The sequence below is a fragment of the Thunnus maccoyii genome, chromosome 1 (genome assembly GCF_910596095.1).
Source record: "Thunnus maccoyii chromosome 1, fThuMac1.1, whole genome shotgun sequence".
NCBI lineage: Eukaryota > Metazoa > Chordata > Actinopteri > Scombriformes > Scombridae > Thunnus > Thunnus maccoyii.
In genome coordinates this window covers 17,926,060-17,948,979 of record NC_056533.1, presented here as the reverse complement: position 1 = coordinate 17,948,979, position 22,920 = coordinate 17,926,060, and the positions used below count along the sequence as shown (strand labels likewise).

The 22,920-nt window shown below is 38.3% G+C and overlaps 1 protein-coding gene across 1 annotated transcript in view; it reads right to left on the bottom strand.

Moving 5' to 3' along the window:
* Positions 1-22,920, bottom strand: part of LOC121900087 (CUB and sushi domain-containing protein 1-like) — a 431,770-nt gene that overhangs the window by 129,828 nt on the left and 279,022 nt on the right. Inside the window, exons 13-20 of the mRNA XM_042416050.1 lie at positions 20,016-20,198; positions 19,610-19,795; positions 13,085-13,225; positions 10,156-10,277; positions 9,898-9,970; positions 8,247-8,385; positions 6,929-7,116; positions 6,530-6,718 (exon numbers count right to left, since the gene is read on the bottom strand). Coding sequence (XP_042271984.1) covers positions 6,530-6,718; positions 6,929-7,116; positions 8,247-8,385; positions 9,898-9,970; positions 10,156-10,277; positions 13,085-13,225; positions 19,610-19,795; positions 20,016-20,198 — 1,221 coding nt within the window. The remainder of the gene's footprint in view (positions 1-6,529; positions 6,719-6,928; positions 7,117-8,246; positions 8,386-9,897; positions 9,971-10,155; positions 10,278-13,084; positions 13,226-19,609; positions 19,796-20,015; positions 20,199-22,920) is intronic.

Genomic DNA, 22,920 nt, shown 5'->3' with positions numbered 1-22,920 from the left:
TTTTGTTGATTTAAAAAAAAAATGGATTCTGTTAGAAAGCGAGGCAGAACATTTACAGGAGTAGAAAAAAATGCAGCTTCTTGATACACCTAGAGAGTGAAGGAAACAAAGGGGCGAAGGCCAGAGATGAACTTTATCCAGAGACAAAAAGAGGAGAGAGAATGTGACAAGGAAAGAGAGAATAGTTTGTCAAAAAAGAATGAGAGATTGGTATGTGTGTTGCGAGACACCTAGCCTCCACACAGAGCCAAACCACTGATATGGAACAGGACAAACCCATTTGAGATTGAGCAGAATGGAAAATACTATAGTAAGGTAATTGAGAGTAAAAGAGGGCTTGCGGTGAATTAGAGACTGTTGAAGTAAGATAATATATTGACTCTTTGTTTCTCTCTCACTGTGCATCCATTCCCTTCAATTCTATTCATCTCAATTCAGTTAAAATTAATTCAATTAAAGTGCTTCAAGGTGCTTGACTGGCATGTGTTTTTTGTGTGTTTTTTTCTTTACTTATGAAACAAACACATCCTTGACTATACCTAAATCAAAGAGAATGGTTTCTTCAACATATTAATGTCCCTCGTGTCTGATTGTTGAATGTTTATATGTATTTTGGTGCACGAAGGTCTCATTTAGCTCTTAGATTAAACACTAATGATTCCTTTGATGACAGGTTTGTAAAATGTCTATTTATTATGTTGACTTTATGAAGACAGATGTTGAAGCCTCTCTTATTTTTTCACACTGCAGCTACTCCAGTGTGTGTGTTGAGATCTGCTACGCCTCTCCCTCCCTATCTCTCTGTCTATCAGTGTACTTCCTTCCATCTCATCCCATATCATATTTCAACAGAGCTGGAGTTGAGTTGAGTAGCTGCGATGAGAGCTGCTTTGCCTCTCTCTCTCTCTCTGACTAGCTGTCTGTTATGTGTGTTGTGGTAACCAGCACCATTTTTTTCCACACTCCCATGAGGATTCAACCTAAAACTAGGACACTGTCTGACTAAATGACCCTTGTTGAGGGAGGCACGTGTGCATTTACTTTGTGCGCTTATTATGTGTGAGAGAGTGCATACTTCACTGTGTATGAATGATCTGTGTGTGAGAGGAAAGAGACAGACTGTTATTAATGCATGTGTGTGTGAAAGTGTGAGCTGTATAACAATGCGAGAAAAAGAAAAGAATAAGACAGACAGACAGGCAGACTGTTCGAGATTCTGACATAAATTTGAGAGGCAAATCAAAGTGTGGTAGACCTTCAGTGTTGAGGCAGAAGACTGAGACCGAATGCTGACAGAGAAGCAGATACAGAAAGATATAGCTTCAGAGATAAGAGGTAAATAAAGAAAGATAGTATTCCAGACCTCAGCTGCATTCCTCCTGCCTCCTTGTTTCCTATATCTTTAATTATCTCTCTTTTAAAGGATGCCATGGCATTTTTTACTAAAAGGTATACTGTGACTTCAGTCACATCTAACAAGTTGTTGTCTTGGCACCAACTGTGAGCTTTAAAATGTCACAGCGCTCCTTCTGTATTCTCCCTGACAAACATAAGAGAGCAGCCAGTGTTCGGTATTATCTGTTTGGCAATTTAGCTGACCTGCAGGAATAAGATGAGCCATTTGGGTCCAACAGACACAGTGGCAGGACTGAAAGGGAATGGTCTTTCAACGCCTTCAGGGGGACTACATATCTTATTGTTTTTTTTTTCTTTTAAATACAATATTGTCAAAATAATGAATTTTGGTGGCTGCATAATGCAGTGTCTACAGTGGTACAAAAATGGGTGACATTTCCCATTGAAATGTTAACAGTGCCTCTGTGACTATACTGTAAATATGATTATTATGTTTAATGTGTATGTGTGTGTATGAACTGCTTTGAGTACGGCTGTGGGATGATCTTTCTCCTCTGATTTGATGTGAGATGTCCCGGCCCTTTCTGAGTGGGCTTTGCAAGTTTCCCCTGTGTTTGCGCTGGTTTTTGCTCTGGCAGATTGAGATGCAAAATCATTGTAACTGAAGTAGAGCTGCAACTATTAGTCGATTAGTTATTAACTATTAAATTAATCGCCAGCTATTTTGAGAATTGATTAAATGTTTTTAGTCATTTTCAGACAAAGTTTACTTTCTTAAACTTACTTCCACCCAGTGACATAAATCATAAAGGGCAGCAAGCTGAAAGCTGTAGACTGTTTACTGCACATTAAACTGTGTTTTCATACTGAACAATTCCGAGTATAAAACATTTTTTTATGTCGTTTACAACACTCACACTCTGTGGTGTCTGTATTTTTACTGTATACAGTAGGACAGCTCGGACAGGTAAATATGCAAAGTTTAAAGTGTATTCAGCATTATCTTCAGCACCACAGATAGCCAACATTAAGAAGCTCTTAACAGCATGCTCTTGCACTCATTCTTAGGTACTGCTTTGGGAAACTCAGAGAAATTTCAGAGCATTCATAGAAAAACACTCTAAGCTTCTAAGATTGTTTGCTATTGGGAAATGGGGCCTGGATAAAGACAATAATTAACAGATTAATCATAGTCATTCATGCTAAAATATACTTGATATATAATTTAGTCCATGAGCATACTATCACATATTACATTTAAAGTCTAGGCTTACACACTGTATTTTAGACAGCTGTCTGGTGAGATGGCATGCTTGGCTGAAAATTGAAAATGTCACAGTGGCCGTTTGAAACTGCTTATGTTACATGACTGATATTGTGAGAAAGATTCCCTCAGTATGAGCTCGCTCCCAAGTTGAGACATCCTGACTTTCCCTTTCAAATTGGAATCTTTTCAATCAGTAGATTGAATCAGACCCTGCGTGAAAAGGCCTGTGAGTGGACAGTGAGCATCTGTTTCAGTGGTGCCTGTTGACCCGCATAATTTCACTGAACCAGGATGTTCAATTTGGGCCATTGTGGAAGTGTGTAGTCTGGAGTGGGGACTGATTGTACAATTAACACTATGACTGCCAGTTACACCTAGTGAAGTGGAAAACAGCATTTTTTTATATCCTAGCATGGGTCAAAGACTCACCAATTCCCTCTGCTACCTTTTTTGACTTTCAAGCTTAACGTTCTTCTAACCATTACACCTTCACACAAAGCCGTTTCTTGCTATGCACGGACGGGTTTTTTTTCTCCTTGAATATAAATTGACATTTTTGGTAACCAAGCGTCCTCATATGTTGATCTAAAACAAATACATTATTTGAGTTCTCAAGCAGAGCTGTAGTTGAGTCGCAATGAACATTAACGCCGTTTACCCACCTCTCGAATTCTGAAACAGCATTTACGCAAACTTTCTATCACTTTAAAGCTGTTAGTGTACTCAGACTGGCTTCCTACTGCAGTTTCTGTTATAGCTTCTAGGAACGCTTGTTTTGTTTTCTGTTTGAACATTGTATTCATGTATGTGACATGGTGACAGCTGTTACTGTTAACACAGAGCGACCAACAAACCACCACCCACCTGTGCTACACAGGTATTAAAACAAACGACCCCCCGCGCTGAAGCTAGCAGGCAGAGTGGAACTGTTTTCATGAGACAGATGAACGAATGCTCTCAGATTTATAAAAGGAAAGCTTTTTACATTTTCAGAGTGAGTGAATGAGATAGGAAAGAGGAGACAGAAGTGAGGAAGAATCACAGGATGTAATGGTGTTTGAAAAAAACAAAAACAAAGAGAAAGTAAAGAACTTATTCAAGAAGGAAGAAAGTGCCACTGATTCAAGATTTAAACAGAAAAGTTTAAGGAGGAAAGAGAAGCACATGTGAAGCAGCCCAGGCGTCAGGTAATGGAACTGGTAAGGTCTAACAGATACACCTGTATCTAGATAAATTACTGTTCTGTAAATATTTTTAAAGGCATAATCTGTTATCCAAATGTAAACTAAAGGACATCCCAACAAACAACACTCAAAGCACAGTATCAAAACCTGCTATAAAATACATGAATACATGTACCAACACTACAAAACAACTATTCATATGATGTTTTCTAAAGCTGTTAAAAGGTTGTTGACTTCAGTTACTGTTGTAAACACAGCACTAAAACTGTTAAGAAACACAACATGCTGATTAATCTATAAGTCAAACTGTTGTCTTAATTTGGCTTTAACAAGCCCCCATAAGTTTTGTTTTGTCAGTTTTGTTATTTTGTTATATTACAAACATAGATCTATATTATTGACCATATAGACGGCGTGGCTGACGTAAGGTAGGGTTTACCCAAGCTTTTATTTACCACAACAGCCCTGCTTACAAGCAAAACAATTTCAAAGTCATATTCAGATTCCCACATATTTACGTCCTGACATTGAGACTGATGGTCTGACAGTCTGACAGCGAGATCACTAGATTGATGACAACGTTTAGACAGATATTTTATGCACTGTCACTATGGCTTCCAAAAGGACTTATCCTTTGATGATGATGATAATAATTGAAAGCCTTCTGTTTTAATCTTCATAGTGATAATTGTAATTTGTTATTTGTTTGAATTTCATTTGAACCTTAATCTTTACGCCAGTTTCATCAGGCCCTATAAATAGGGCTGTGAAATATGACCAAAATCTCATTTCATATCCCGATAATGGTACATAACACAATGGAGCACATTTTCTGTGAATTCAGTAAATAAATTGTTTCTGGTCCGTGCCCCCTGGTCGTCTGTCCATCTTTTATGCAGATTACTTTAATACATTACTTTTCTTGGCTTTTCTTCTTAGAGCACTTACAGTAACTTAACAAGTGTAGTTGTCATCAACTCAAGTACTTCACTTGGTTCACTGTCTCTCCTCTGCTGTGCTGTGTGTGCAGCACACACGGAGGGCTCAGCCCCACCCTCGCTGAACCACAGAGAGCAGTGGAGAGTAGAGTGACCATAAATGACAGCAAAACGCAGTACAGACTCTCACACTGAGCTGAAATGAAACCAGTGTATGCACAAGACATAGTCTCTACTGCGTTTTGCTGTCTTTATGGTCGCTCTACTCTCCTCTGCTCTCTGTGGTTCAGCGAGGGCAGGGCTGACCCCCCCGTGTGTGTGCTGCACTCACAGTGGAGCAGAGACGAGACAGTGAACCAGGTGAAGTATTCGAGTTGACAACAACTACACTCATTAAGTTACTGTAAGTGCAATAAAAGCTTTGTGAGTAAAAAGCCAAGAATCTGCGCAAAAGATGGACAGACTCCAAATGACGAAAAATATTGCTGTAAAGAGAACAGCACAGCCCTAACTATAAATATACTTAACTATATAACAACAAGCAACAAGATTTTGCATAGGGCCCCCGGAAAGCTATAAAAAGCCCTGCCTTCACGCTACCCTATGTGTCTGTTTTCACATTCATCTGAAGAGTCACTCGCATTTAGGCCTATCCCAAATCAGTCAGTGGGGAGAGGAAGTGGATCGTACAACTCTCAGGCAGCAAGTGTGCATTGATGCAGATGTATGGTACTCCACTGTTCCTGAACTTATTTCACACAGAACAAATACACAGCTGGTGGCTATAAGAGGTGCTGTGCTGACAAATGCTACCAGGGGAGACAACGCTGCTGCAGTGCATCTCAGTTGCCTTAGTGTTCCTCCCAGTCCCTGTAAGCCTGCCTGACTACATATAAAGTGCCTTTTTAACTGTATCTGCCTTGTGTCTTATTTTTGTATTTGGGTGCTGGTTCTGCCTGTTAGTGTCACAGTAAAGTCAGAACTCAAAGTGAAAACTATCTGTCATTTTAACATCTAAATCACCATCAGTAACTCAGCTGTAACATGTCAAAAGCCAACTCATTCATATTTAAATAGTTTCTAATGCTATTTAAAAAAATACATTCATTTACTAACGCGTTTATTTTCAATGGCTTCTTAACAGTTTGGTTTGGACTTTCCACTGCATCTCAAAAAAGAGCTAAATGATTGTAGTTATATTGTTCTCCAACAGATGATGCATTTATCTTATCCTGCGGTGCTGGATTAATTTGAAATAATATCACACACTCATATATACAATATAAATAAAAGCAATGGATACAAATCACAGAGGCTCCAAATTAACATACAACAATAAGCTGTGTCTACTATTTCTAAGCTGCAGTTGGAAAAATTAAAAACATCACCTCCAAAGCTTACATAATCAATCAGACTCCTTGTTTTTTGTCTAAGATTGAATTCAGATGAAGATTACTTCATTGCTTAATTTACCATAAGATAGCATACGGTTTGGTATAGCTTGTGACAGCTGTGTTTTCATTTTTTTCTGGTTTAAACAACTCTGAGTGAAAAAAGGGTTTTGTCCTCAAAAGTAACTAACAAGGTGGCCACACTGACCTGCTTTGCCAGCCTTTATAATTGATGACCAGATTTTCTCTATTTGACCTGCATTGCAGCATGTGAATGAGTTCCTAACTATATCACATAATTCTTGCTGTTAAATCTTTCTGTAATAAAGTACAAAAGATTCAGCTCACTACAAGCCTTCATCCAGAGGGCTAAAATAAAAGAAAGATTCTCACCATCACAACTGGGAAGAGCGTGACTCCACTGATGATTCTGCTCGCAAACAATTGGCTCCTGATCACTCAGCGTGTATCCTGGGTCACATGTAAATGATACACGGGAGCCAATAGAAAAACTGCTGCCATGGCGACGCCCATTGACTGGGATACCAGGATCGAGACAAGAGTCTGACTCCATTTTCACACCTGGGAATCAAATCACACAAGCACAAATACCACCGAGTCAAGAGGGTGAGTATATGTGTGTGTGTGGGAGTGTGTAATTGCACCTTTTTAAGCTGGTTTTTACTCCGGAAACTTTGAGCAAAACATTATTGTTATGTATGAGTGCCTGAAAGCAATTTAGAGCAGTGAGTGTCTATAAAATATTATTATCAGTCGGTGAATCAGCCTTACTTTCATATCTGATGCTGAAGCCTGCTGCAGAGCGACTGTTGTCAGTAGTGAACAACAGGAACAGGAAGTTGGACGTGGAAATCAGGAAATGAGGTGCTTGGGTGCCGTGGTATTCACCAATCAGGGGAGAGGAAGCTGAGGGGCCATCTCTGATTTCCAATGTGTCATAGTTGACCTCAGTCTGAAACCTAGACAGACACACAGGCACAAGACTCATGCATAATAACACTCATACAGTATGCCTGGAATATAATCTGTGTGCAGGCTTCCTCAAACACTGGCTAATGGAATGGGAGTAACAGCAAACATTTCTTTACAATCATAAGTGAATTATATTAAAATAATAAACAGGATGTTTACGCTGGGAGAGGACTTGGCAGCAATTTTCATTTTGTTTTGTCAATGCCAATGTAGGCATTGGCCAACATAGAGCAATAACAGACAGATAACCTGTCTAGCAATACTGGCTGAGTAAATACCTGAGTGATTGACTCACATTCTACCTGCTTATTCAAATTACTGAACACTTACATAACCACATAACTACCCCGTGTAACTAACAAGCTGAAGAAATGACTGACTTGTTATCGCTGTTTCACTCACTTTCCTTTCTGCTTGTCTTCCATCTATCTGAGTAATTGACTTGTTGACTGACTCAGCAATTACCTACAGCAGTTGCTGCAGGGTTCAAAGAACCAGAGTTGGTTCTTGGGATCATGAGAGCTTCAGGTTGTCAGTGTAGCCATTAAACAAAAACTGATTTAGGAAAAGGACATCACTTGAATGCAATTAACTACCTGCTGGGATAGAAAACCACAAGTCGGGAACCACTGACACACTGTGCAATCACAGATTACCTAAATATCTATCCATCTAACCGAACGATTAGCTAGCCTCTGCACATTTGCATGCAATGCAAATGCTGAATGCTACACAAATGAAATGCCTCATAGGCGATGAAGATAACTTGGCCTTTACGTCACTTCCAAAAAAGATTAATTTCAGCTATATCAATTTCAGGCTACGCTGCATCTGCTCGTGGCTTGTTTCCAGAAAAAATGTGTAAAAAGCCAACATTAATCATTTACTGCAGCAGATACTCAACATCTACATTTATATCTGACTAGCTTAAAGCTCTTCTGAAAGCTAACCAACTTAAAGGCTGACTAACTAAATGATGTACCAGTTGACTAACTTAGAAGTGGGAAACATTACATACTTCACATCTATATTATTCAATTCAAAACAATCAAACTAATTCTCTGAGTAAACCTTAAGAAAACCTGACAAAACATCTCCCTATGACCAAATAACATACCTGTCAAAGTGTATCTTCACAGCATGGTCTGGTTGTGCTTCAATCACCCACTGGCAGTTCAGAGAGTCTTTATAGAAAGAGGGCCAACCAGGAGACAGCAGAACACCAGTGGGAGCAGTGAGATGGCCTCCACATGGAGCTACCGGGAAATAAAGACACACATACACACACACACACACACACACAACCACAGAGGGAGAAATTAATCTCTTTTTCTTGTCACTGTGATATGGCATGAGCACAACATTCATATTTCATCGAGTTAGCAAATTCATCATCTGCTCAATTTATTTTAGCTCTCTAATCCTTTCAGAATTTCTAGATTTCATACATAAACATTTACCTACAGAAATTATGCTGTGCCAATTTTGTGCTACAGTAAACAATTTTGAGTAGCTCATGTTTGAGAAAGGCTAAAATAATTATAGCATGATCATTTATAGGGGAAATCAAGAATATTTATGTGTCAAATGATGCCAAAATGGCTTCTCATTTCCCTGCAATTGCAGAGGGCTGCAGGCAGCAAAGCTGGCACATCTTGACACTAATTTATAGGAAACACTTAGAGCTCCAAATTCCCAATTATGGCATATTAAAATACAGGAATTAGCTTTAGTTTAGTTTGCATTACATATCAATAAAGCAATATAAAAATATTATTAAAGATACTTTTGAACTTCATATTAGCTTTAGTTTTTCACAATTTCCATTTTTGAGTGTGTGTAACACTTGCATTAATTGAACATGTCAGCCTTGAAAACCTGGAGTTCATGACCTGTACATTATCTGTTGCTCTTTCTATAATACATAATTTGCAATGACTTATCTTTCACACTCTTACTACTTCTTCTCCTCTCAAGTAGCTGATACTTTCACCATTTTGATTGCTCTCATAACTACAGTCTTTAAGCAAGCTGAATCTTGCTTAAAAGCAGGAAAATCGCCTTTCTTTCTCGCACTTTCCTTTACCCACTCTGTGCTTACTGAAGCAGTGGTACTCATGGATAGGACTCACAAGAGAAAGTAGAAATAAAACATAATTATCCTTCCCTGTCCAGTGGGAGGGTTAATATTTCTCCATACTCCATATTTAATAAGGTGAGAACCCTATTCAATTTGATTGTCTCCTCCATCCCATTTATTAACAACAGGCAACATTTGATAATTTAATTTAGACAGTACAATCAAGATGGAAAGGATATAAAAAAAAGACGAACAAATACACACAGGCCAGTGGTTGTGATTCGCCTTCAAAGTGTTGAAATAACGGCACATTCACTGTCCTTTTATTATTGCCTCCACATATTAGCTTATCTGAATACTACGGATACATCTCTGTATATTAGCGTCTGCATAGTGTATAATGAATGTGTCTTCCTGAATGAGTTTCAGCAGAAGTTGTGCCAATCTCATTTAAGATTATTGTTGAGAGAGAAAGATGCATGCAAACAGGCTGAATGTGGGGAGGCTGGAGGCTAAAGCAATTAGGAGAGGAAATTTATACAATGTCTAAGGTGCATGAGCACACTTAAGCTGCGCAGCAAGAGCCAAATAGTTGAATGTTTTGTCACCTTATAGTCTGGCAAGTGGAACATTTGGAAGGATAATCCATTGCTCATGCATATAATAAACAGTCTGTATGTGTTTTTACCTTCACAGCGAGGCACAGCTGCAGACCAAACAACGTTCCCATCCTGGATGATGCAAGTGACCTGATCTGATCCCTGGAAATATAATATTAATATACCTTATAATATCAAGGTTTATTACAATATAAGGTGTTACAATATATGCTTCTATACACAAATATCACTATGAATACTAATATGATATGGAACCTAAAACAAGTCTTTTACGTGGATAAAACGCTGAAATAGCAGTTTCAAATACTTGAATTTCTGATCATTACCTGTGTCCTAATGAATCCTTGATCACAGCGAAAAGCCACAGAGCTGCCCAGCTGAAACTGGTCTCCATATCTTTGACCGTTGACAGGAACTCCTGGGTCATGACATTCATTTTGACCAAATGCTACAGAGAGACAACAATGGGAGATATAGTATTATTCAAGCTTGATCATATGGCTAGCTTAGACACACCCAAATAGCAAAGAGAAAGCTAAATGAGAGAGACAACACATCGTACCTACAGTCTATAGTACAAATATTTGGCGCGATAAAGAGTGGGTCTGATAACATGCATGCATTCTCATTTGATCATGTGCCCTGGTATCTCAATATATTTCAGTACCTATAAACTAGTTTTACCAAAGAAAAAAAAAAAAAAAAAGGTTTGAAAATCATTGCTGTATCACTGTCAGTGAATGTGACATCTCCACTGATATGGAAATATGGGAATGGAATTATCTTCACGTGGATTCAACCCTGTCATGTTTAGCTTATATTATCCCCATTCCAGAGATTAACCTGATCCCACCCAGAGCACACACCCAGTGATTGGACATGTCTCAGGTTGATTAGCTACTGATGGAAAGGAAATGAGAACAGAGAAGGAAAGAGAAAGAGAAAAAAGGAGACTAAGAGAGGAAATGGCAGGTACATGTACACAAAGACAACGCATACACACATGTATTACACGTACCAGCAGATGTATATAAACAGATTTGCATACTTGTGCATGTGTTCAATTAAACGTGTATAAGCATGGCAGATAATCAAGGGCCAAAGGCATACATAAACAAAAAAAAAAAAAACATTCATACATTTACACGCCTGATATGATGAGAAGTGGTGGAAAAGATTGGAAGGGGGTACAAAGAGGAGATGTATACTGTACATATATATGAAAAACCACACAAAATGACAAAACACAAAATATTCATATATTATGTGTGTAAACTCAGGGAGGAGGAGGGGGATTACAGACAAAATGCCAGGAGAAAGAAACACCCCAAAAAACATAACATCTAAATCTGGTTGAAATACCTGACAGTGTGCTTGGAATGTTTGTGTGTTTCAGACAAAGAAAGTGTGAGTCCAGGTTGTGTGTGAATGGAAAATCTAAGTAAGAGAGAGGAAGCCTGAGTCAGAGTGAAGGACCGACATCACGATGGATTTGAGGGAGAAGAAAATATAGGGAAAAAAAGAAGAATATATAGAACAATAGGGTGGGAACTATGAAAAGAGATATAAAAAGATGACACTTTGACACCAATAATGTTCAAGCTTTTGTGTTAAATGGCTCTCTATCTTCAAGCAAGTGCATTGTACAAGCTGTAGATTTGTACTGTCGTGACTGGTGTGACTTTATAAGGAGGTGCAATGCCTACGCTTTTTTCTTGTATCTTGGTTACTCGCCATGGTGAAACAAAGAGGGAGGAGAGGATCGGTGATGTCATTGACTATCAGCAATCAGCACACTGCAATACTGGTGTCATCTTGCAATAAAAATTGATCATCTGCTCAGACAGGTGACAAAGTATGTGGCTATAGCAGCCTCTAAGCAAATGATGAAGATGATCTATTGCAGCAGAGTCATAAGAGTTCATATAACTGTGTTGGTCAAATAAGTGTGTGGAAGGTGTAAAAGGATTTGTTAGATGTTAAAAAATCCACAATTGTTGTAGTTAAATTTAATTTCTAAAATTATGGAAACATTCAAATTATGCAATTCTTCTCCGTTTGGCAGTAGTGAAAATTTTGACCTAATCAAACAAAGCATTCATGACCACAACTGTCAATACGTTAGAGTCAATCTTATAACGTGACACCTACATAGCCTATAGGATTGTTTTCATTCAACTTTAAAGTAACAAATTAATAACATTGACTATTTTCTTTGGCTCCTAAACCACTGCTCTTAGCACATAACTGCACAGTCTGGTGTGTCAAAGTTCATATTTGAGTTTCTAACATTATTCATATGATATTCATATATGCATTAAAATGTTAATAGACCAAATAACTGAAACAGCACAAAGATGCCTGATTTTTCTTTTTTAAATCCCCATGAAGAATTTATGTGAGCAGTCATTCTAAATACACACAAAAAGTGTCGTCATCAAAAAATATATGAATGTAGTTAAACGTTTGTCTTACTTGGATAAGAGCTTTTTTGGTGAAGAAAAGGTGAGGCCATCTCCTCTTATTCAAAACATTATCGATGTTGCAGCGGTACTGGATTTTGACTGTATGATCATACACCAGTGCAAACTGTGTTATCTAGCAAGAATCCCTTTTTCTCCCATTCTGAGGAGCTGACCTCAAAAATCTGCTCCTCGTGTTTACTGCTGTGATTTTTAGATTGGTGAACAATTTTCTGCTATCATTTCTCCATTGTAGCTGCTCTAGAAATATCTCAATGTGATGTCATGCTGACATTTGACTAGATAACTGCAGGAATAAGGAAAATACACCAATAAACACACACACAAAACCCCACAAATGAATGCCACATCACAAATTACTGTTTTTCTTTGAGAATGTTTCACTTTAGAATGTTTTTTTTACTTTGAAGTCAGTGCATGTGATTCTACACCAACAGGTCTATTCAAAGGTTTTAGAGCAAACTAAATACTTGAAAACCTACAGTAAAGTAAAATACAAGATTTCAAGGTAATTCTTGTTGAACACTCTGCCAGTGTTGGACTACAGCAACAACATAGACTCATAATAGTCAGACAGTATGAATGTAATATGCACTGAACACAATAGGACAAACCTGTAATATCTTCTGTTTACACTACCTTACATTATGACAGTCGTGATGGAAATGTATCTTTTCTGACTTTATAAGACAGTCAATGAGTCAGTCAGTGAATCAGTAAGTGGGTCAGTCAGTCAGTCACACAGACAGAAAGATAGATAGATAGCACATACTGGTATAGCTGATATTGAAGCCTTTCCCAGTATTCGAGTGATCAGACTGAAACTCCAGTCTCATGATGTGTCCATTTGAAGCGATCTGTGATGGGACGTCTTTTCCCGAGAATGTTCCAAATGTTGTTGGCTCAGACAGACCTAAAGTAGAACAGAGTTTAAAAAACTCTTTAGGACACATTTTAATGGTGCTTATTTAATTCCAGCTGTAAACATTAGGCCAAGGACACACTTGGAAAGTGAATGACTCCTGTAAAGGAAAAAGCATCATACTCAAGAGATATACTAAATGTTATTGAGGCTGATAAAAAAATCTGAACTTTTGCAGGCAAACACAAACAATGCATATTTTCCACTTTATTAAACACTCCACTTCTCTAGGAGTCCCCAAAGAAAAATGTTGTTGGTAGCACAATGGCTAGCAACATTATCCTATCAGCAGCCTGTCTGTCAGTTATTTTGGATTAAAGAATTTAATGGAGTGAAAAGAACTCATTCAATTTCACTTGATTCAGTTCTCTAATACCACCAATGCCAAAAATGGGGGAAAAAATCCATTACTACTCCTGGATTAAAACTTCCATTTAAGAAAGGTAAACAAGTATTAGCAGTAAAATGTGCCTGACTATCAAAAGTATTAATAGTGAAGAATCTTTCCTTTCAGAGTGACATATAATTGATTTTGTGTGCTGTACTTAAATATTGTAGCTGGTTCAAGTTGAGTCTGACTACTGCATTATACTGCTGCTGAGTTTAAACTACAGCAATGTGTTATATTGCCAACAATGGCAATAAAAACTTTGTAATAAATGATGGTGTTATTCTTGTCTTCATATTTAAATAATTTTTGTCTTGAGATTATGTTAAAAATGAAATGCCATTGTGCTAAAACAAGACTATTTTTCATGGTGCCTGAAAAACTGGCATTTTTAAACTCATCTAATGTTGACTGTGAAATCTCAATATGCACAGTAAGTAGTAAATATGTTTTTTCAAGCATGTTTTATTATATTATTGTTTATGCAAAATACAATCAACATGAAATCACCAATATGGTCCCATTACCCATGCACCTTTAAGCCCCCTGGGTTTATGTTTAATGGGACTGTTTCATGACTCACCTTATTACTGTCAGACACATTGAATCAAACAATGACTCATTAAACTGAAATCAGATTAGATTAACTTGTTGAAGCTCAACTCTAACTTAAGTCCGTTATAGCCACAGAAAAAATACATTTTCACCAGAAAAATACAGACCCTGTTCAATACCGCATCAGACCACCTTTAGCCCTTGCGAGAACTACCGCATGCCTTGGCAGTGACTCATCAAGAGACCTTCAGGGTTCTGGTACTGTATTAAAGCAAACCAGACACATATCAGTGATTCACACAACTGCCTAAGGTTGACGAGTACATGCTCCTTTCTACAGATGCTGCATTTGAGTGAATCCTAAAGAGACTGATATTATGGGATTGCGGTGTCCAGGTTGTTAATGCTATTTCATACGAATGTGTCTTCAACCATGCATTCCTGGACAATTCTGTCACCATGGCAGGAAGCATTATCTTGCTCAAAGTACCTATCATGCCTTTGGGGATACATGATCGCAATGAATGGCTGAACCTGGCTGCTATGTTAAGGTATTGCTCTGGCATTAAGGCATCGCTCTATAGCCATTAAAGGACCCACTGTATACCAATTGAATGGCCTCAAAACCATTACACCTCCCCCGCTGGCTTGTGTAGCTGTAACCATGCATCACCTCATTTCTGTCTGAGACATTTGTGTCACAGCATAGGTCCATTTACTGCAACAAATGGTTATACACTATTGTTTGGCAGAATACACTCTGCTCTTGAGGGTGCTCCCCAATGATCTGACTGGCAGCGACAGTTTCAGTGGGGGGCTCAATAAAAACCCTAAAGGGCTACACAGAACAGAACCCAGCAGTCCCATATCAGTGAGATACAGAATATACATTATACAGAAGGAAAGAAGTACCATCCCCAAATATGGTAATTAGAAACTAGAGCAGGAGGAGGTTGAGGTGGTGTAGAAATCAATCACCAAATCCAGTAACAGCAGTGTGTAGCAGGTAGAAATAAACAGATTATCCAACAGCAGCTGCATAACGATCAAGAGTAAGTGTAAGTTTCTGAGAAAATAAAGACCACCTTATTGTCTTGATTGAATGTGATTGGATATTTGTTTGAGTTTGATTGGTGATTCTGAATGTCAGCTGATACTGATCAGCTATTGGCATGCAGAACTTCAGTCCTCTGCCAGAACTAACACAATGCTTGTTGTTGTTGATGGCCCACCAGGAGTCTACCAGATTGGTGTTGCAGCAGGAATTGTGATTCATTATAAAACACCTGCAGTTTTGCATGGGTACGAGAGACAGGCACTGTGGACTGTTGATTATTCGTTATGGCCTTCGCCATCTGACATTTCTGAGTTTATCCACAAAGGGCCATCTCCCACATAGCAAATGTTTTCATGTGGTGTCTTGTGTTCTGGCCCGTTCATTGATTACCTTTGAGAATGCCACCCTCAGTAATTCAAGCATTCTTAGCAATGCTCAAACTCACTCTTTACTCTCTGGCATCACACCTTTTTCAAAGTCTGCCGCTCAACATTCTTCAATTCAAGTCTTAGTATTCACATACAGAGCATATCTGTTGCTGCTGCATGCACTTGTTCATGTGGTGTGACATATGTAATGTCGAAAGAGACCTACTTCTGCAGAGGCAAGATATGACTTTGTCTGGTCATTGAGTGTTGAGTGTGAGTGATTATCATTTATGAGAGGAAAACCTCAAAAACAATATGTATTCTGTATTTCTATATTGATTATTAGCTGTTTTAAAGGGCTTTCACAGTATCAGATCACACACTACAATAATTTACACATCTTAAAATAGCTGAAGATTATAGTATTGACAGTTTTTAATTTCATTTCTGAGCCTGAAACATCCATCCAATCCTTTGAATGTAATATAAAATAAATAACAGAGTGCAATCAGTATGCAGCATCAGCATGTTTTAGAATCAATTTTTAGGAACATGCCCTTTATTAAATTTTGAAAGTAATATTCAAAATAATCTCATGAATCCAACTGCAAAAGGATCAATAAAAGACAATGTGTTAGTTGACAACCCTGTAAGGGACAGAAAAGGAGCTACAAGAACTCTTCAGTAATGAAACATACTGTATTTGAAATGGGGATTCTTTGACGACACTCCCACAGAAAGTTTTCTTTTTATTTTCTTCTTCCTTGGAGTTTTGGATCCCATGTACTTAGATTCAATTAAGCTACACAGAGACTTGTAGAGAGTTGCAAAGTGCCAGTCTCTTTGTTCTCTAGCAACTGAAAAGCTCTTTCACTTATTCATTATTCCATTGATAGACAAGAGATCAGGAGTAGAAAGAGTTTCAATGTGACAATAGCTGAAAGAGTGACAAGGTCTTAGATTGTCTTATCTAAGAGGAGAGATTTAGAGAAAAGCTTTTTGTAGCAGTCTATCACTATGCTCTCTTATAATATATAATATATTAGATGACAACAATGGCAATTTTTGATTATATTAACCACCAGTATGTAAAATACTGCTATGAAGGATACCTTGAAGAATTATAACATTTAGGGAGGAAATTAAACTACTTTTTCCCAGCTCAAGAGATTGATGTGTTATTACTGTGGTTGTTCTGCTCACGTATGTTTGCTATTTATTTATATTTTAATGTTTTATTATTCTGGGATAAAAAAAGACAAAGTCATGTGAGTCAAGGTCACATAAAAGCTTTTGTAAATAGAAAAAACCCTTGGGTTTCTCTGATGCAGAGAAACTTTTATCTTATTGTAATGGGATACAGACTTATTTCCCCTCTGGACTGAAGCAAGAGGAATATCTTGATTTCTTTATGTATGGATTTTTAAAGGCCTAATAGCAGACCTGGGGTCATCACATTTGCCACATATTACAAAATTGATGTTAGTAAAAATTTTAATGTTTTACATTTGAATGTTTAACATAAAAACTGAATATTAGATGATACTAATCTATCATCGTGGTACTGATGAACAAGCAGCTCTTGAGCAGTGAACTGGTTATCAAAGTGGCTGACAGTGATCTTCAAATACCTTCCCAAATATAGTTTTTAAAATCAATAATTAACATTTAAGTACTACTGCAAAGCTGAAGTGTGTTAGTTTTATACCTATTTTCTAATCTATCAGCAAGCTGAGAACTGTGATTCAGCCTTTAATTATTCTGTGTGATTTTGAAAAGCACCCTTTTTTAAATTAGGCATACTCCTACAGTAGTTAACCTTTTAAAGACCAATTAGCAACCATTTAATGGGTGGCATATTAGTTTATACTGATTTTTTTACAAACTACTTATGAACTAACATCTATTCACAGTTGATCTGGTTGCTGACCATTAAAACAATTACCACCATAAAAAAGTCATGATAACTAAACGCACTTATGGTTTTTATCTGACTTATTCATGACTTCTACTTGATTTGATTTTAACTTGGCTCAAAGGTTCACATTGTTTATGTGCTTATGACTTTGATTTTAAAACTTGTTTTTTAATTTAAATATAAAGTTTACATATACAGTAGTGGGAAATGGTAGATAAATTTCAAAAAGTCATGTCATCTACAGAATATGTATTCTCTTCATTTCTGGAATCCAGACATACAGTGTACTGTCCATGTGACAGCAGTGATTTATCATCAAGCAGAACAAACTGGAAGACTTTGAAGTAGAGGTTGACCAATTAATCGGTTTGGCCAATTAATTGGCCAATGTCAAAGTCCCTGTAATATCCAATTGAGCCCATGTGTGAATACAGCAGGTCATTTTCCAGAGAATTCACAGTGAGCAAGTGGGTATGTTGATGACGTTTCTATCATGTGGCCGGTGCTGAATAAAGACAGCGGGCCAGCTAAGCTGCATTGTTTTGACTGGGCATGAACGCTCTGTGAAGCTAGTGCTAATGGGAGAGAGGACTTCCTGTGATTTCTCATAAAAGAGAAGCCGTTTTATTTCTGGTGAAAAGCTTAAAAACACCAAATTACAACTGCAGCGTACTTTCGCGTCATGTCCTGCCTCCTTCACACTCTACCCAGGTGCCACCCCTTGCCTAAACCAAATAGAGTATTTCCAGTAGGTGACAACGTGTCTGGCACAGACAATCTCCTGTTGTGTGTTTCATATGTGAAAGACCAACTCCGGAAAATTTCCAACCCCAATTCTGTGAAAACGGCTTTAGACGGCTGAGACAAACCAGCCTCTCCTCCTAAACCAGCCCCTCCTCCCTCTACCAGCGGTACCTGCAGCAGTGAATCACATCAGCAGCAGAGGGAGGAGGACAGAGGATAGGATAACTGATAATTACCAATGTCTGTGTTTTTCATTCTTTCTAAACTTCATTCAGTATTTTGATGTCAGAAATTTTATTCATTTTACTGACATTTTAGATTTGTGTCCAGTGAAATATCATTGAGTCTAAATAGTGACCTTGCTGTTGTAAACATTACTGTTGCTACTCTAGAAACAGTATTTAGCAGTATTTAAAATATAAATAAATTCTAACCCTGTTCTGAATCTATTCTTTTTTAAAAATTAATTGAAAAAAACCCAAGTCTTTAGTAATGAAAAAGAACTGGTAAGAGTATTGATAAAGAACCGAGCCGACAAGAGTATAGATGAGATAAAGATAAAATCCTAACATACCGTCCCTACAGCTGGTTAGTGGCTTCACCCTGACTTTTGGAGGATGAGCAGGTTTTAGATATTTATTACTTTCACTTAGATGTTCAGTTTAAAGTCAAAGATTGTTCATTGTTCATTTCATCGTGTGTGTGTGTGGTGGTGGTGGTGGGTGGGTGGGGGGGGGAGTTGGGGGTCGATTATTCAGCTATCAGCTTTTTCCTGCTCCAAACTATCGTTGTTATATTGGCCTTTCAAGATCCTCTATCGGTCAACCTCTACTTTGATGTAACAACTTTAATTGCAGTTTTCCCAGTCCAGTAGTACTAATTGCGCTGCAATTTTCAAAACACTGTTACAAAAAAACTCTCTGCATAGAGACAGCTTTACAGCCAGTCAATTAAACACAACTTCATCTTTAATGACCAGCCAGTCAAACTAGGGCTTTACTTGATTGAGTTTAAATCAATAACCTTTATTACAATGGGGAACAGCGATCAAATTGTGCTGTTCTGAGTGTAGTGGAAAATTATATTAGTGTTAAATGTTGAAACAATAAAAAACAATACAACTATCCATCCATCCAGTCTGCCAGCCAACTTTACATCAACCAAATACAATCTGTATTTCTCTTTACCCACTGATGTTTGTCACATACACATACATATTTCTGAAATAAAGAATATGCATATAGGTGTTGGCCTGAGGTCATAATTCTATTCTCAAAATGCATATGCAAAAAAACAGTGGGAACTAAGTTGATAAAAAAATATGGTGAAATATAAAGATAATTACCTTCATCTTTGACCACCAACCAGTCAAACTGTGGCTCCAGGTCAAAGTCAGAGAAGAGGAGATGAATGCGGCTCCCCGGTTCAGAGATAATCAACCACACACAGTTGAGGTTATTCCCATACTCCTCTGGGTAGTTTGGGGATAATATAGTTCCTGACGGAGCCGTGAAGTTGAAGAAACATGAGACTACAAAGAGGAAGGAACAAGAGAGGAAAGGCAGGATGGAAAAAAGTTAAGAAGATAGGCAATTAAGTAAGAATGTATACAGACAGGTCAAAGGGAAAAGAAATGGGAAAGATAATTGAAAAATTGAAATAAAAAACAACAGAAATTTAGTTTAAAAAAAAAAAAAAAAAAAAGCAATTAACACAGTTAACATATACATGTAAAAAATAAGTGTACTTACAGACACAACTGGGTTTATTACCAGACCACTGGTTATTATGCTGGCATGTGATGCTCCTTTCCCCAACAAGTTCAAAAGCCGACTGGCAAAAGAAGGTCAACACATCACCATGTTGAAAGCGATCACCGCTGCGACGACCAAATGCCGGCACCCCGGGATCACCACAGCCTCCCCGCTCGATCTCTGTAACACACACAAACACAGATAGCTATGTTTTTATGCTGATAATTAATGTCAACATGTGACATGGTGACATTCAGATAAGGGATTGCCTGTTTTTCTCCTGCGAGGTGGGGTTAAGTGGCAATGACATGCATACATTTATTTTTAGATAGTAAATCAAATCTGAACATTCTGTACATGGTGTTCTATTTAACAAAGACAGACCCGTGCACAATAACAAAAATGTACAGTGTAAGCATACACAAAATTCACAGCAAACACGCAGTTTATACTCAGAACAGACGATCCACACTAAAGAAACGACTAAAAATAACATTCAAATGCTTGAGTGTGATGTTTAAAATGTTCAAACCTTCAAAAGCATGACAAGGTCTTACATTCTAAGAGGAGAGATTTAGAAAAAAAGGCTTTTATGACAGTCCAAACCCTCAGTTGGATAAGGGCTGGATCCCAAAAATCAATAAAATTGCAATACAATGAGTCCCTGCATACAAGAACCACAGCTCCCCTCCATCACTAGTAAAATTATCACTTATGACCCACTAGAACTGTGTGGTGGTGTATTAATCTTTAGAGACCCTGCCCTCCGCCTGTATTTTCGTATTATTTTGCTGTGTTTGGGATGCTTCTGGGCGTCAACCTTTGGGCAGTGGGTGTGTAGCCCCCAGCCAATAACAGCACGCAGGGTGTGAGGTCGGGCTCGTAGCGTAGAAACCAGGTTACATTACTGTCTCTGTCTCTCTCCTTCGCTTCACTCTGCTCTCTGTCCATGTCTTGATCGAGGGCTGGGCTGAGCTACACACACACGGAGCAGAGAGGCCACAGCGGACAGTATGAAACTCTGCATTCACACAAAATCCGCACCTTCCTGCAGGGTTGTGTGGAGGTGTGTGTGTGTTTATTTGTGCTTTAGAATGTAACCTCTGTGAAACAACCAGAAAATAACATTTTATTCATCTGATTCATGAGTTTGTTCTCGCCATCGCCCTTGTTTTCTTCAGTCACTCTCTAGCTCACTCGACCACTGCTGCTCTCTCTCTCTCTCTTGCTCATTCGTTCGTTGAGCCAGGGAGGAGGGGCCAACTTTGAATGCTGTGTGTTTACAAACACCGACCAACCGTCAAATCCTGCACAGTATACCTTTAAGTTTTATTACATTTTTTATTCAGGATTTTATGCTATTGTTTCCCAGCTCAGGAGATTTAAGTGTTATTACTGTGGCTGCTCTGCTGGTTGTTTGTATTTTAATGTTCTGAATTTTGAGATCCTTTATTATACGTTATTTCCCAAAAGTAACTTTTTTGGACCATGAGGAAAAATGTTAAATGAAAGCATCTGGCAAAAGATTTTTGCACACTGCACTGATGGAGCCTGAAGGCAAAGCTCTTGATTTACCAGTCGATCTACATTCCAATCCTCACCTATGGTCATGAGCTTTGGGTAATGAGCAAAAGAATGAGATAGCGGATACAGGCGGTAAAAATTAGTTTCCTTTGCAAGCTGACTGGGCTCACCCTTAAGAGATAGGGTGAGGAGCTCAGACATCCTGATGGAGCTAGACAAATAACTACTGCTTCTTCATGTTGAAAAGAGTCAGCTGAGGTGGACACCTCCCTATTGAGTTGTTTCTGGCTGCTTTCAACTCGAAAGAGACCCTGGAGTACATCCAGAATATGCTACTGTTGCTGGTCTGGGAACACCTCTGGATCCCCCTGGAAGAGCTGGAGGACAAAGTGGGAAGAAAGACGTATGGGCTAACTTGCTTAGCCTGCTGCCAATGCGACCTGGATCCCAGATGTGCTGCACATTTGTGCTACATGCCTCTTAATTCAAAAAAGGGCTGATCATAGGTAGCCCAGCAAGGGGGCCAAACAAGATCTATCTGCAACTTGCAAACTCTACAAAACATGTCAACTCAAAAACATGTTTGACATACTCAGTCAAACAAAATTCTGATGGAGTATGTCTTTGAATGAGTCTGCAGCCAGCAAACAGACCCTTCCCATGCTGTCTTAACACAAAGGTTTCATTCTTACTGGACAGCCCCAGTCCACTTAGCTTGGGCCCATGGTGGGCAAATGTGATATGAGAGGACCCATCCTTCAAATTTAAGCAATAGCTACTTTCTTTAAAAAATAGCTGGCAGCAGTCCTGATTAGCATGTCAACAGATTGACAAAAAAACTGACAACACCAGCAACAAAGTTAACATGGCTGTGTAGAGCAGCAATAACATGGGAAAACGTTTAGTGTTTTTCATTTCTACATTGCTGTGTTAAGAAATAAAATACAACCTTTGAGAGATGCGTTTTATTGTTTCCCTCCTCACAGCTAATTCTCATCAGGGTAATTGTAGTGCAATTCAGTTTTAATTGCGAAAGGCAAAACAATAAGTGATGGCACACAGATAGTTGTAAACACACACACGTGTGCTCTTGTAGTAACCAGCAGGAGGTAAAAATCGAAGAAAGCAACACCGATGTTTGTGGAATGCTATAAAATATGACTGCTTACTATGTACACACTTTCAAACACACATGTTGTGTCTCTCCATTGTTTGTTTTCTTTCATTGTCTTTCTCCTTTTGTCTCAGTCTGTCTTCCTTTCAAATTGTTCCCTGTTTTCTTGTTATTGCTCCCACTCCCTCAATCCGATTCAATACACTGTGCTTTATTGGCATGAGTGTCACATTAGCAGTGCTGCCGGACTGGCCTGCAATCACA